General features: G+C 36.8%; 1 protein-coding gene across 1 annotated transcript; it reads left to right on the top strand.

The window, feature by feature from the left end:
* Window positions 1-10,236: 10,236 nt before the first annotated feature.
* Window positions 10,237-12,118, top strand: LOC120355172. Its single transcript, XM_039443496.1, has 2 exons — window positions 10,237-10,375; window positions 11,562-12,118. Exons 1-2 carry the CDS (start codon window positions 10,237-10,239, stop codon window positions 12,116-12,118), a joined length of 696 nt encoding a protein of 231 aa, XP_039299430.1.
* The last annotated feature ends 1,227 nt before the right edge of the window (window positions 12,119-13,345 follow it).

Raw genomic sequence — 13,345 nt, 5'->3', positions numbered from 1 at the left:
TTTTCATAATGAAAAAATGTCTTTAGTTGAATTTATGAATGATAGACTTACAGAAATAATAGATACACCAAATAGTACTAAATATTTAATTAGATGTATGTCTTTATTACCTGAAAATGTTATAGGATCTGGTTTAGTTAATGATATTATGAATAATTTACCTTTTGAATTACATTATCCTGGAGCAAATTTCTGTGGTCCAGGAACAAAACTTAAAGAAAGATTAGAAAGAGGTGATAAAGGAATTAATCCAACTGATGAATTATGTAAGGAACATGATATATTTTAATCAAATAATAGAACTCCAGAACAAAGATGGATAGCTGATAAAAAATTAGAAGATCAAGCTTTAAATCGTTTATTTTCAAAAGACGCTACTTCAAATGAAAGAGTTATGGATTTAGTTATTGCTCCCACAATGTGGGCTAAGAGAAAATTAGGATTTGGTTTAAATAGCTCTTCATTGATATATTCCGATGAATGAAATATTAATTTTTTTGAAAAAAATCATTTTATTGAAAAATTATTTTTTAAAAATTTATTCCTCCGAATTTTTTTAAAAATTATTTATTATTTTATATTTTTATGACCCCATGGTAAAGTATTTATTTTATCTTTTAATATGTATCTTTTTTATCAATCTTTATGATTATCATGCAATTCTTCTGGATATTTTAAATCTACTTCAAAAATATATCCAACATCATCATTTTCATCATAATTTTTAATTATATCTTCCCATTCATCCAAATTTCTAATATCTGAATTTATAAATTGTAAATCTTTATATGGTAATTTTTGTGATAAGGCCCAACCATATAAATTGTTTGCATCGATATAAAATAAATAATTTTAATTTTTATTTGGATTATAATTTTTTATATATTTATTATTTGCTTTAGAATATCTAGTTATACATTGTGAAATACCACCTCTAATTCCTTTTTCAATCATTAAATACATGTTATAATCATGTATTAAATCTAGTTCTATTTTTGTAAGTTTTAACATTGCATCCCATGCTAATGATGGAGCTGTTAGATAATGAGCAGGATCTAATTTATAATTATTTATACAACAATCTCTAAAATTTTCAAATATATCAGCTAATAATAATACATCTTGTATATTATATAAATCAGAATAATTTCCTAAATTTTTATTTTTAATTTATTCCATACCATTTTATAATGTGAATAATCTTTTGTATTTATACCTTCATGATTTAAACAACTATAAAACTTATCTTGTTTTGAAATTTTATTATATTCTAATTTTCCAAAATCATCAATAAACTCATATGGAAATATTCCTTTACCACTTAAAATATTAAAAATTTGATCTTCAGCATTATCTTCTCTTTTAATAATCTCATTTAAAACTTTTTCATTTTTTATAAAATTATTTATATGCTTACAATCTTCTTTTTTTAGTGATTTTGCTAATTTTTCAATTGATGAAGCCATAAATCTGAATGTATCAACAAATGAAAATTTTATATTTTTTCTTGGTTTATTATCTACACCAAAGTCATAATAATATCCTGATTTGACTGAATAATTAATATATTTTTCATCAGTATTAGCTATAAGATCTACCTTTTTATATTTTTTAGATAACTCTCTTATAATTATATAAATGAGTATCATATCCACTCATATTATGACAATAAATAGGTATAGTTTGTGGAAGTTTAAAATTCAAATTACAAATTGAATGAGCTGCACCTATATATTTTCCACTTAAATGACAGTGGTTTCTTACTTTTTCATAATTTATATTATCATTAAAAGGTTTTTCACAAATATGACAAATTTTAGTTTTTTGAAATTCCATTTCTTCATATTTAGTTAATTCCATTGGAATTTGATTTTCAGAATTATATTTGTATGCTATGCTAAGCAGAGGACGAATGCGATTGGCCCGTCCAAACTCAAATGGAAGAGATTGTGGATCCACCGGAGGCGAAAAAACCGTCAGTGTTGACAGTCACAAAATCTCCTGATTGTAACAGCAATGCAATATATTCATTGATTGGTTGTTGTTCGGATTATGGTCGTCTTTTGAGAATTATAATTCTTGTTCTCAAATTCTTACGAATCTTACCCCAATCAGAAGAATCAGATTTCGATGTTGCTGAGAGGTATCTATGTAAAGTGGTACAGAAGATACATTTTTCATCTGAATTTGTGCAATTGGAGAAGGGAGAAGATTGTTCTATGCGCCTATGTCGCCTGTCTCCATTCATTGATAAAGGTGTGATTTGCGTCGGCGGTCGTTTGTCCCATGCTGGACTGGAATTTGAGACTTGTCATCAGATGATCCTACCAAAATCCGACGCTTTCGTATCGATGTTGATTGATTATCATCACAAGAAGAACTGTCATGCTGGACCTTCGTTATTGTTGTCCTTGATCAGACAGAAATTCTGGATACTGTCTGCTCGCTCTATTATTCGTATTTGTGTTTTTAAGTGTAATCGTTGTTTCCAAGTTCGACCTAGTAATAATGCAATTATATCCACTCCCAACTCAATAGTTGTGGTGATTGTTGCATTTTTTCTTTTGTGTTGTTTTTTGGTGTTGGTGTTTTGTTCTTTTTGTCATGTCTGGATTTTTCCCTTCCTTGGTTTTTTCAGTTTTGTAACTTGGCTGAAAAATAGTTTTTCAGAGGCGGGGGTATTGTCCGGCCAGAGCATTCGAATTGTAGCGCCAAATCCCAGACTACAGTTCTGCCAATAGCAGGCTGTTGGCACTAGTGCCGACTGTCCAGCTGTTTTTGATTTGTCGAGAAAAAAGCCCGAGTCATTCTTGTTCAGTCGACCAGTCGTTCTTGTTTGTTTGTCTTGTCTCGTTGTCTTGTTGTGAAGATCGAGTTTGTATTTTGTAATGTAATTTCAATCGGAAATTTCTTGTAGATAATTGTTTGAGTATAGTGTGTGTGAATTGAGTATAACAGCGTAAATAGTGTTAAATTGAATTAATTTGAATCGGATTTGAATTTATAAAGACTCCAGTTTGAGCTTTGTTCAAACCACAGTACAGAGCCTGCAAGTTGAACACGGAAAAACAGCCTGGAAGCAAAAACCTATCTTTTTCCCAGATTTCTTCCCACCTCAAATCTGACCAAAACACCTAATAAAGGCTTCGAAGGGCAAGTAGACAAAATTGGATTAAATCTGATGAGTTTTTGCTCTTTTTATTGTTCATTAATGCAGAGTTTAACTGTACCAATAACCTGGCTCAAATTGAAGATTAAATTTTGCTCCTTGTTTGTATTTGATAATTTGAATAGTAAATTACAGTCCTCTAGTAGCTCTAGCCTGAGCTTTGTTCAGAACAGAGGGAGAAGACGGTGAGGATTCTCTCTTTGATAAAGAGTGGGCGACAGTGGGCTAATCTACCAGCCCCACAAATAATCCTCAGGGCCCTCTTCTGGAGACGAAGGACTCGGGCAACATCTGTGGCTCCACCCCAGAGGGGGAGGCCATATAAAATCACGCTCTGAGAAAAGCCAAAATAGCACATTTTTAGATAATGAGGTGGCACACTGTATTTGAGACCCCTCAGCAGGAAAACCACTCTGCTCAACCTGGCGCAAACTGTCTCAATGTGCTCGCCTCATGAGAGCTTCCTGTCAAGGGTAAACCCTAACAGTTTGACAGGCGCAAAATTGTATTCATTCCAATTTCTGAGACTGAACACAATAGACTGAGTTTTGTCTTCATTGAGGAGGAAGCGATTGGCAGAGAACCAGTCCGATGCAAATGCTCCAGTCTCCACCATAGCTGCCCTCAGTCCTCCCATCTCACGACCAGCATTGAAGAAGGTGGTGTCATCCGCATAACAGACAACACACCTCCTGCCATCCACCTGAGCTATATTGTTAACTGAAATAAGAAACAACAGAGGCCCCAGGACAGAGCCCTGAGGCACTCCACAGTCAACACAATCCCTGATCTCAGAGAGAACTCCATTAGCCAGCACTGCCTGTCTGCGACCCCCCAGGTAGGCCTGAATCAGTTTGAGAGGAGACGGTCCCACACCATAATGCCTAAGCTTGTCCACGAGAATAGCATGATCCATTGTATCAAAGGCCTTGCTGAGATCACACAAGGTGAGCCCAGCAAGTCCACGTGCCTCAAAGCAATCAAATATCTTGGAAAGCAGGAAATCTACTGCATCGGTGGTGGATCTATTTTTCCTGAAACCAAACTGGGTGGTCGCAAACAGGCCGCACTGGTCACAATAAGCAAGGAGCTGCTCAGCAATAAGAATTTCAAAAATCTTCGATATAATAGGCAGGATGGAGATAGGCCTATAGTTGGTAGGATCATGCCTATCACCCTTCTTAAAGACAGGCACAGTCTTAGAAATTTCAAGTTGAGAAGGAAATACAGACTGCTGGAAACAAAGATTAATACAAACAGTCAGGGGAGAAACAATAAGAGCTAATACATCCTTAATAGTAGCACTGGTCATACCATAAATGTCTTTACTAACCGAGTTGCTCAAACAGTTCACAACTCGAGTGACATCATCACAAGTAATACGGCGCCAGGTCGACAGCCGAAGAGCGGGGGGGCCGAACCAAAGACGAGAGCAGATCCGCCGCCACCACAGGGGAAGCTCGGATCCCCTCGCAGATAAATAACAAAGTTTTTGTTCTCTAACTTTCACATTTTATTGACTGAACCAACTACTAGAATTTTGACAACAAACAAGCTGTAACAACGTATTCTATTACTCAAGAAAACTGCCTGTAAGATTTTTCTAACTCTGATCTGAAAGCCAAACTGTTTACGACGGTAGCGGGGACTTTACTCATTTTTCTACTCCAAATGAATAATTAGGAACCCGGTCAATTTGGGGATTTTAACATGAGCAAGACAAATATAATGGCACTCACCATTGTTAATACTATTAATCCATTATGACTTGAAACTCCTATCACAACACTATTTTTATGACTCACTGATATTATTCTTCAACAAACATTCACTTCCCCAATTATTAATAAACTATTTCAACATATCCACGGCTAAAAATAAGATATTTTTACAAATTTAAACAACAAACAGGTTAATTTTGGGCCCTCGAGGCCCGAGGCTACCTCTGGAGTTTTGTGATTATGGCCACGGCTTGATTGGGACTGCAGTTTCCATGCAAATTATGTTCCCCTTCCACCAATGAGACGACGGTCCATGTGTAGACAGATCACAATTCCGTGGGAACAGAGAAATGCAAGTTTGAAATATTCCCAAATACTAGTGTATTTTTTATCGCTAACGGAAATACAGTTCCGTGAGAATACCTCAACCCTGCATAAAATTTAAAACTGACTACTTTCCTGATGCAAGTTAGCAAAATCTTCATGTGATAGAATTATTTTTCAACAGAAAAATACATTTTTCAACAGAAAAATACATTTTTTACAGAATATTCAACTGAGCCTGATTGAAAAGGTCATAATTAACTAAATCAATAAATAATCTTGAAGAAAACACGAACCCATAATAAATTTATTTCAATATCATCTCCATTGCAGGCATATATCATAAGATATGATGAAATGAGAAAGTACATAGTATGCAAGTACCAAGGAATCTTAGTTTAAATCATTTAAGGAAGATAATTTGGTAGAGTTTCTTACACAAATCTATGATGTGAGGCTCACAACAAAAACTACTTTCTAATATAAATCCCAAAATTTCCAATATCCCACTCACCAGTGTATTGTCCAAAATAAAGAGCTCACTGATGGAATACAATGGGTTCTCCACCAGCAATTCCCTCAGTGCGCCCTTGAATCGCCTGGTCGACAGGTCTCTTGCTATTGGCAGCTTGTTGAAGAATCTCGCATAAAGATGGGCAAGGCCAGTTCCTGTCCTGCTCAGCCTCTGGTATGTTACGTCCAATTCTCATTACCTATTTTAGTAGGAAGAAATAATACTACAATCAGCCTAAAGGTTAGAGCATTCACATAAGTTATTATTAAAAAATTAGTCAATAAGCTTACAAATATACAAAAATAAATCCCTAGCCTCTGAAGCAATAAAAAATGACAAACTGTACAGGATAATATCTGATGACAAATTGTCTAGCCTACCCATCAATATTGAAGAGACTGATAATTATAGACATTTCTGTACAAGCCATTCTTTCAAACCTGCTTTAAATTGCTGGGTTGACTGGCATGCCTTGAAAATTCAATTGCAGGGCGTTGAATACTTTCTTACCTACATCTATAATTTGGATTCATATGTAATACGTTATAGTCCGTACAAAATTACTTTTGAGGGACATGCGCAGCAGAGATAGGTAGGAAATACAGAGATGCAATGTTTCCGTTTTGAACCGGCCAGTGTTCTCTAATTTCTAGTGACTGTTTATGTGCTCATGCTACACATGGGAAGCTTCCTGTCTGAAAGCACTCAGTCAACTGAGTCTAATTGACGAATTGGCAACTGCGCTTCTACCTATGATTCTATTCATCACTGTAATTGGCTAATCTTCCACCATTTCTCTGCGCCGCATATTCCTCCAAAAAAATTCTTTTGTAGTACTGTGCTGTTCTACTCTAATCAAACCTCTGGTCTGAGTACCATAATGATAAATATCCTCACCAGTAATCGAGTCAACTTTCACTCTGCGAAATGACTGTTAAATGTACACATCATACAGACTGGGGACTGAAAAAATTATCTTTAATCAATCTTTTAGTAACATACCAATAAGTGAACTTTTTAATATCTTACAGAAATTTAACAGACTGCCGATTTGTCTTTGTGAGCTGGAGTATGGGAAGTTCTGTAGGCTGGTACGTGAGAAACTCATCAGCTACCCTATGTACTCACTGAGAGATGATGAGACCAGTGGACTTGTGGACCAGTTTGAGATTGTTTCATGATTTATTAGTATTGCAGTCCATCTACAGTGCCAAATGAAACGACCTATCTGCAGCCATCTCTAGCTATTTGGATATTAATTGATTTATACTTTGACAAAGTCTGTCTGGCGACTTCCGGTCATGGACTGAATATACTGAATTACAGTTTGGCAGTACAAATAAAATACGCCGGCTTCACGGTACCTAGGTACTAAACAACATAAGAACCAGCTTAGTGTCTTCCTTTTTTCTTTTTGGAAAGGCTAAATTTTATATCAGTACCACAAAAACAAAACAAACACCGTAATCAACAATAAAAGCTGAATTGATCCTATCAAAATCATATCCAAGTAAGGTTCATTCTACAAATCATTCTCAAGTCCAGAGTATGTTCATGGGTTAACATCAACACAGACTAGATACAAAAAGCAAATTCAACTATGAAATAATATAATGCATGCTTTTCTTGTATTATAGTTTATAGGTCTATAAAGCAAATGGATGGTTTAAAATAGGTACGGTATCATAGGTAGTCCGATGCACCTATTTTATAATCCGTGACTATGAACAAACAAAACAGTAAACATATGATCATCTACTTAATTATCATTTATAATTAATCATGTAATAGGTAGGTATAACAACTAAAAGTTTTCACTTACCTTCTAGTGTGATGAGTAAACTTGTAACATTCAACTTCCAACATCTTGTTTAAGAAACTGAAATCAGAAATGTGTAAAATTATTTATTCAAGTTTCTGTAGTGAATAAAAATGTAATTAATGCTGTTGTTAGCAAAACATTTAATTTTTTAAACTTTAACTCAAGACTTTTAAAAAACAGTCTACCTAACAACCGAGCTTCGACCATTAATATAATAGACAGTAGACACGGCTTCCCAATACCACAGAGGAAAGAAACACTACTTTATTCTTATTCCGTGCCAATACTTCCACAATACATTGGGCAGAAGCAAAAATAAACAGCCGTATGACGTCACATGAAGGAGCAAAATGGCTGGATATTCTTGTACGGTATAGGCACGCTATCATATTTTTGTATTTTAATCAATTACCAGATGGTGATTTCTTTAAAAAATGGTGAGAAGTTGCTGTGCATATAACTGCACGGAGAGTGATAAAAAAGGAAGTGGGATTTCTTTTCACAGGTAAGTAATTATCTAAGTTACATTCTTTTCAAATTAGGCTCAAGTTATCATTCTATAAGTCAATGTTAATGAAGAATGCAAACGTGCAATTCCTTTAGTTTTAAGCCCAGTACCGACAGACGCACAGATTCATGTAAGACAAGCCCAACGCACGTGCAATGTGCGTCCGTTGGCACAGGCGCTTTTAGACAGAGAATGTAGAGCTGGTACGTTAAGGTAACGGCTATCGGGAGGAGCATGGAATAGAGGTCTCAGAGCGGGGGGGTCGCAGAAAACCACCACAACTGAAAACCGGCACAGAAAAAATGGGGCAAATTGGTGACAAGGATAACAGGATAAGTTGTGGTCGGATAACAGGAGGAGCGTAAAATACAGTTCCCCGGTACAAAAATTGCTACACAGTACCATGTAATACAACTGACTTTATTAAACCTTCAAAAATGCTTCTTATACATTTCAAACAAATAAATTGGATAAATGTCCACTAAGCATACCTTTATTTGAAGAATACAGCAATAGATTGTTGTTTTAATTTACTTAGCCTTTCCTTTGTGGATGTATCCCTTTACTTCTATGCCCCACAATACATCCATAACGGAATCCGATGTTATGTTGCTCGATGTACTTAAGCGCAACATTGAAGACATCCTTGGCAGCAGAATGACTCACTACGTTATTTCACCATAGTGAGGTCCACGTTATAATGACAGTAGATGAAGATAAAAGAACAGTGTTGCAGTTTCTCTGTCTCAATTTATCATATTCATACATTGTCAAAAACAGATTTGGCATCATTGCGGAGCTGGAAATGGATAATGCTACCTGCTTTGTCGAATGATAGACAAGGATAGCAACACCAATTTTAATCGAATACTGTCCTTATAGTGTTGTACTGTCCTCACTATAGACTGTTGTTTTGTCATCATCTGTGTCGATTTGTTCTTTGATGTTTTTTCTGGAAGATGCCTTTCAAGGTGGTCAACGGATTTTCAGCCTTTTTGAAATTGAGCCTAAACGATTTCCAAGTGATAGTATTTCCAATATTTTAATGATTCAAATGTTTTAACGGTTGAGCAGCTGTATATGAAGAATTTGATTATTTACATAGATAAACATAGAGACCTTTACAATCATCACCTTCGAATCACACAATGCAGTTCTATTCATTTGTAGAAGACAGTTTAACTATTTTGTGCATGAGCTTTTAAAAGTGATACCTGCTCGATAATTCAAATGGAAGATTCCTGAGAGAGATGGATTCAGGTCCTTGCACGCTTCAGACTATTGATTGTGCCTACCATTGGAAAAGTAATTGAAACTGCCATGATGCTACAGATGAGTGACTACCTGGAGAAGAATGGTTTGTTGGGAGGCGTGCAGCAGGAACTCAGAAGCGGGAGGTCAACCACATCAGCTACACTCTTTGGTGGACAGAATCTACTAGGCTTTTGATGAAAAGAGTTCAGATAGCCTGGTGCTGTGTGACCGGACTAAGGCTTTTGATTGCGTGTCTTACAGGATCCTACTGGAAAAGCTCTCCAGATATGGTTTTTGGGGTAGAGCATGGAGCATAGTAGCAGATTACTTGTTGGATTATAAGCAGGTCATCTTACTGATGGGAGCTACTTCAAGGGAAAAACATGTACTTCACTCAAGCCTTCCTTTTTGTGGATGGCATCACAATAATTGGCAGGGGTGGTGATCCCAGTAGTGGTTTTGAAGGAAAAATAAACCATTGATTGATTGAAAATGCATTATTCATTCATTGAGCCCGACGCGGTCGACGTCGGAATTTTACGCACAAACGAGAACATACCTACATGTTTCGGTCACAGCTTATTGACAGCAAACGAACTGCGATAGTCGCGTGCATCACCCGAGGTAATTGACTGTCCGTACGCAGCTTTAGGCTGGGTGCAAATTGAGGCGCGACTGGCGCGTGTGACGCGACGCGACACAGCGCGAGTTTTTGTGTACACTTGTTAATGAATGGATCAGCGCAAATTGGCAACGCGCAGCGACACAGCGCTACTGTCGCGAGACGCAACTCGCGTGGCTCTGTGCCAGAGACACAGTTTCTCGCGCCACACGTCTCGCGTTCCACGTTCTCTGTTAATTATATTGTTTAAAGTAAGTGCATATATTTTAAATAAGTTGTGTGGAAATACTTTTCTATCTAAGATGTCGACAGAGGAAAAGGTAATAGAGGCGGTAAGGAAGTATCCTGAGCTGTTCGACACCAACAACCCAAATTACATGAAAAGTAAACTGAAAACAAGAATTTGGATGGATATTGCAAAGGACCTGAACTTGAAAGACGGTAAGTAAATATACCTTTCAACGTTTAAGCTTTTATTTATATTTATACATTGTATTTATACTTAAACAACATTATCGAAATGTAATTCATCAAACAACTAGTAATTTCCAAGCATAACCGATCGGTGTTGCCACGGAACTGCTCCAAAGTTGTTGAAATATTTAGTGAACTGTTCTCTAATCGTAAACGCATTTGATGCACGTCTGATTCTGCAACCTCGGAGAGCAAGTAATTGATTTTGTGGCAACCTTTCAATATCTTCAAAATCTTCATTTGAAACGATTACTGATTCCCTTAAATAGTTGTGAATAACGCAAGTTGCCTTTACAACATCTGTCACTGTGTCAACTTTACTCTCGAATGGTCTTCTAAAAATACGAAAGCGTGAAGCCAGTATGCCAAAAGCACATTCCACTGGTTGTCTAGCTCGAGAAAGTCTGGCGTTGAATATTTGGTGCTGGTAATTTCCAGTTACATTTCTTCTTGGATACGGCCTCATTAGATTTACCGATAAAGGAAAAGCTTCATCTCCAACCAGTACATACGGTACTGGGTTGTCAATAGAAGGTATCAGTTTTGGCTCAGGAAGTAATAAATTGCCCTTCATCAGCTTCTTTCCCAATGCATTGCTCGAAAACAAACTCTGTCACTGAATCGTCCCATGGCACCAACATCAACGGTGATAAATTTGTAATCTGCGTCGACTGTAGCCAGCAAAACCACAGAGAATGTGTGCTTATAATTAAAGTAAGAAGAACCACTTTTGTTAGGTTTTTTAATCACAACATGCTTACCGTCCACTGCCCCCACACAGTGTGGGAATTGCCATCTTTGCTCAAATCTGTTTGCAACTGACTCCCATTTTTGTGTAGACGGTTCTGGTAAATATATTGGTTGCATTTGCTCCCATATTGCGACGGCTACCTCCTTCACAATGTTAGAAACAGTTCGGTCTCCCAGTCTGAAGTTGTAAGCAATACTTTTGTAGCTATCACCGGAAGCAATATATCTGAAATAACCAAAAGTTATGTTACTGATGGAAAAAACCAACAAACGGCATTTGATTTAAATTTGTAAGAACAAAGGAATATCAAGTAGTGTAATACATTTAATGAATAGCAAAGATATTTTATCCTCTCCCCGCTGAGAGATATCCTGTATACTGAATATCTGTTTACATTTGCAGGTGAAGAAACAAAAAATATTTGGTTGAAATTGAGAGGTGGATATCGAGATGCTCGGCGACGTCACAAAAAGAGTTATGTTAGTGGAGCTCCACTTCAGAAGATGCGGACATGGAAGTACCAAAATCAAATGTCTTTCCTTGAACCGTTTATGTCTTGTGGGCAACGAGAAGGAAATTTAGTTGATGAAAGTGATGATGAAACCCAGCTTCCGTTTCAGCCTGCGGGAAATTCACATTTGGAGACCAATAATGTGACATTTAATAGTGGAGGAAGTCAAAGTTCGTTTAAACTTCATCTTGACGAGACTCATGCTTCAATCGACGAAGAAAACAATGAAATTGAGCAGCCTGCAATTGATGAAGGAGGACACGAAGGTGATAACACGGATTTGTTATCCCGGATCCCAAATCCACAGCAGCAGATTCCTCTCCCTCCCAAAAAAAGAAGCAAATGGATGTTCGAGATCTACTGGGCCAATCTATTAAACAATGAGAAGAGAGGGCCAGACAACGGGCGGAAGACAGGAGAAAACTGTTGGAAGAATCTACAAATTTGAATGACCCAATGTTCAATTTCTTTATGACAATGTACCAACTAACAAAAAATATGCTCAACCGTTATCAGCATGGCATCAGAGCCAAAGTTTTTCAAGCAGTTTCAGAGGCAGAGTCCGAAATTATGAACATAACTTCCTCAACGCCTACTTTTCAGTCAAGTGCACCTAGCCCTTCATACTCAACCTCACTTCAATCACCTCACTGTTCCAATAGTCATTCTGTGCCATTCATCCACCACACACATCAGATGGAGCAATCCCATGAGCATCTGCAAAGTGGCCCAGAATCCTTCACTCTGACAAACTTTATCAGCAACTATCAGTGTGATTTGATATAGCTGCGCATGCGCAGGTACAGGGAAGTTGACAGTATGAGTAGCTCTTCATTTATTAGAGATTTTACCAGTGAATAATTGAGTGTTTTAAATTTTATCATACTAACCAAATTGTGCCGTTCAATATTATAATCACACTTAGACCCTGTGAACTGTAAGTAAAGACTTGTGATATCCACTTTATTCGCGATTGAGGGTTTCTAACCTCATTTTTAAACTGTGACAAACTGTTTTTCGGCAGTGTTCTGTTCTGATTGTCTGTGCTTGTGTATACTGATTGAGGAGGGAGAGAGTGATAGATTGATTGACAAGCGACTGAGAATACTGCTTGTTTTGCTAGAGACTAGGCTTTTGCTCTTATCTGGCTGGTAATTTGATGAGCGGCCTTTCTGTTTCTATCTATAGATATAGACTGGCGTAAATTGTATACTTGGTAGCCGGAGTTTTTGGTTATTTTGACAACGGAATGTTAGTAACTTTTGATTCCGAAACAGCTGATCTGAACTGACCTACGCCAACGATAACTACGGTAAACCAGCCGCGCCAATACTTAAATATACGCACCGGGTCACTTTCTCTTCGTATTAATTTACTTAATCGGAAAAGAATTTCAATTTTGCTTATCTTTGCGTGTGATTGTCTGCTACTATCCTTGGTCTTTTCCAACTCTTTCCTTCCACGGGCTTCCAAATTGTTTCCTGCCTTGAAGGCCCTCTTGGCGCTGTTAGTCTCCTTTGACTCACTCTTCCTTTGACTCTTTTGATAAGCATAATCAGAATTGATTGCATAATAAAAATTCTATTGTTTTTCCTTTTATGCGAATTAGCTCTATACGATTGAAACAAATAGACAGTCAATGAATGTGAAATCGAGTAAGATTAATATGAAATCG

Source organism: Nilaparvata lugens, chromosome Y (genome assembly GCF_014356525.2).
Source record: "Nilaparvata lugens isolate BPH chromosome Y, ASM1435652v1, whole genome shotgun sequence".
Lineage (NCBI taxonomy): Eukaryota > Metazoa > Arthropoda > Insecta > Hemiptera > Delphacidae > Nilaparvata > Nilaparvata lugens.
The sequence above is the reverse complement of the archived record's forward strand: the minus strand, read 5'-3'. Positions and strand labels throughout refer to the sequence as shown.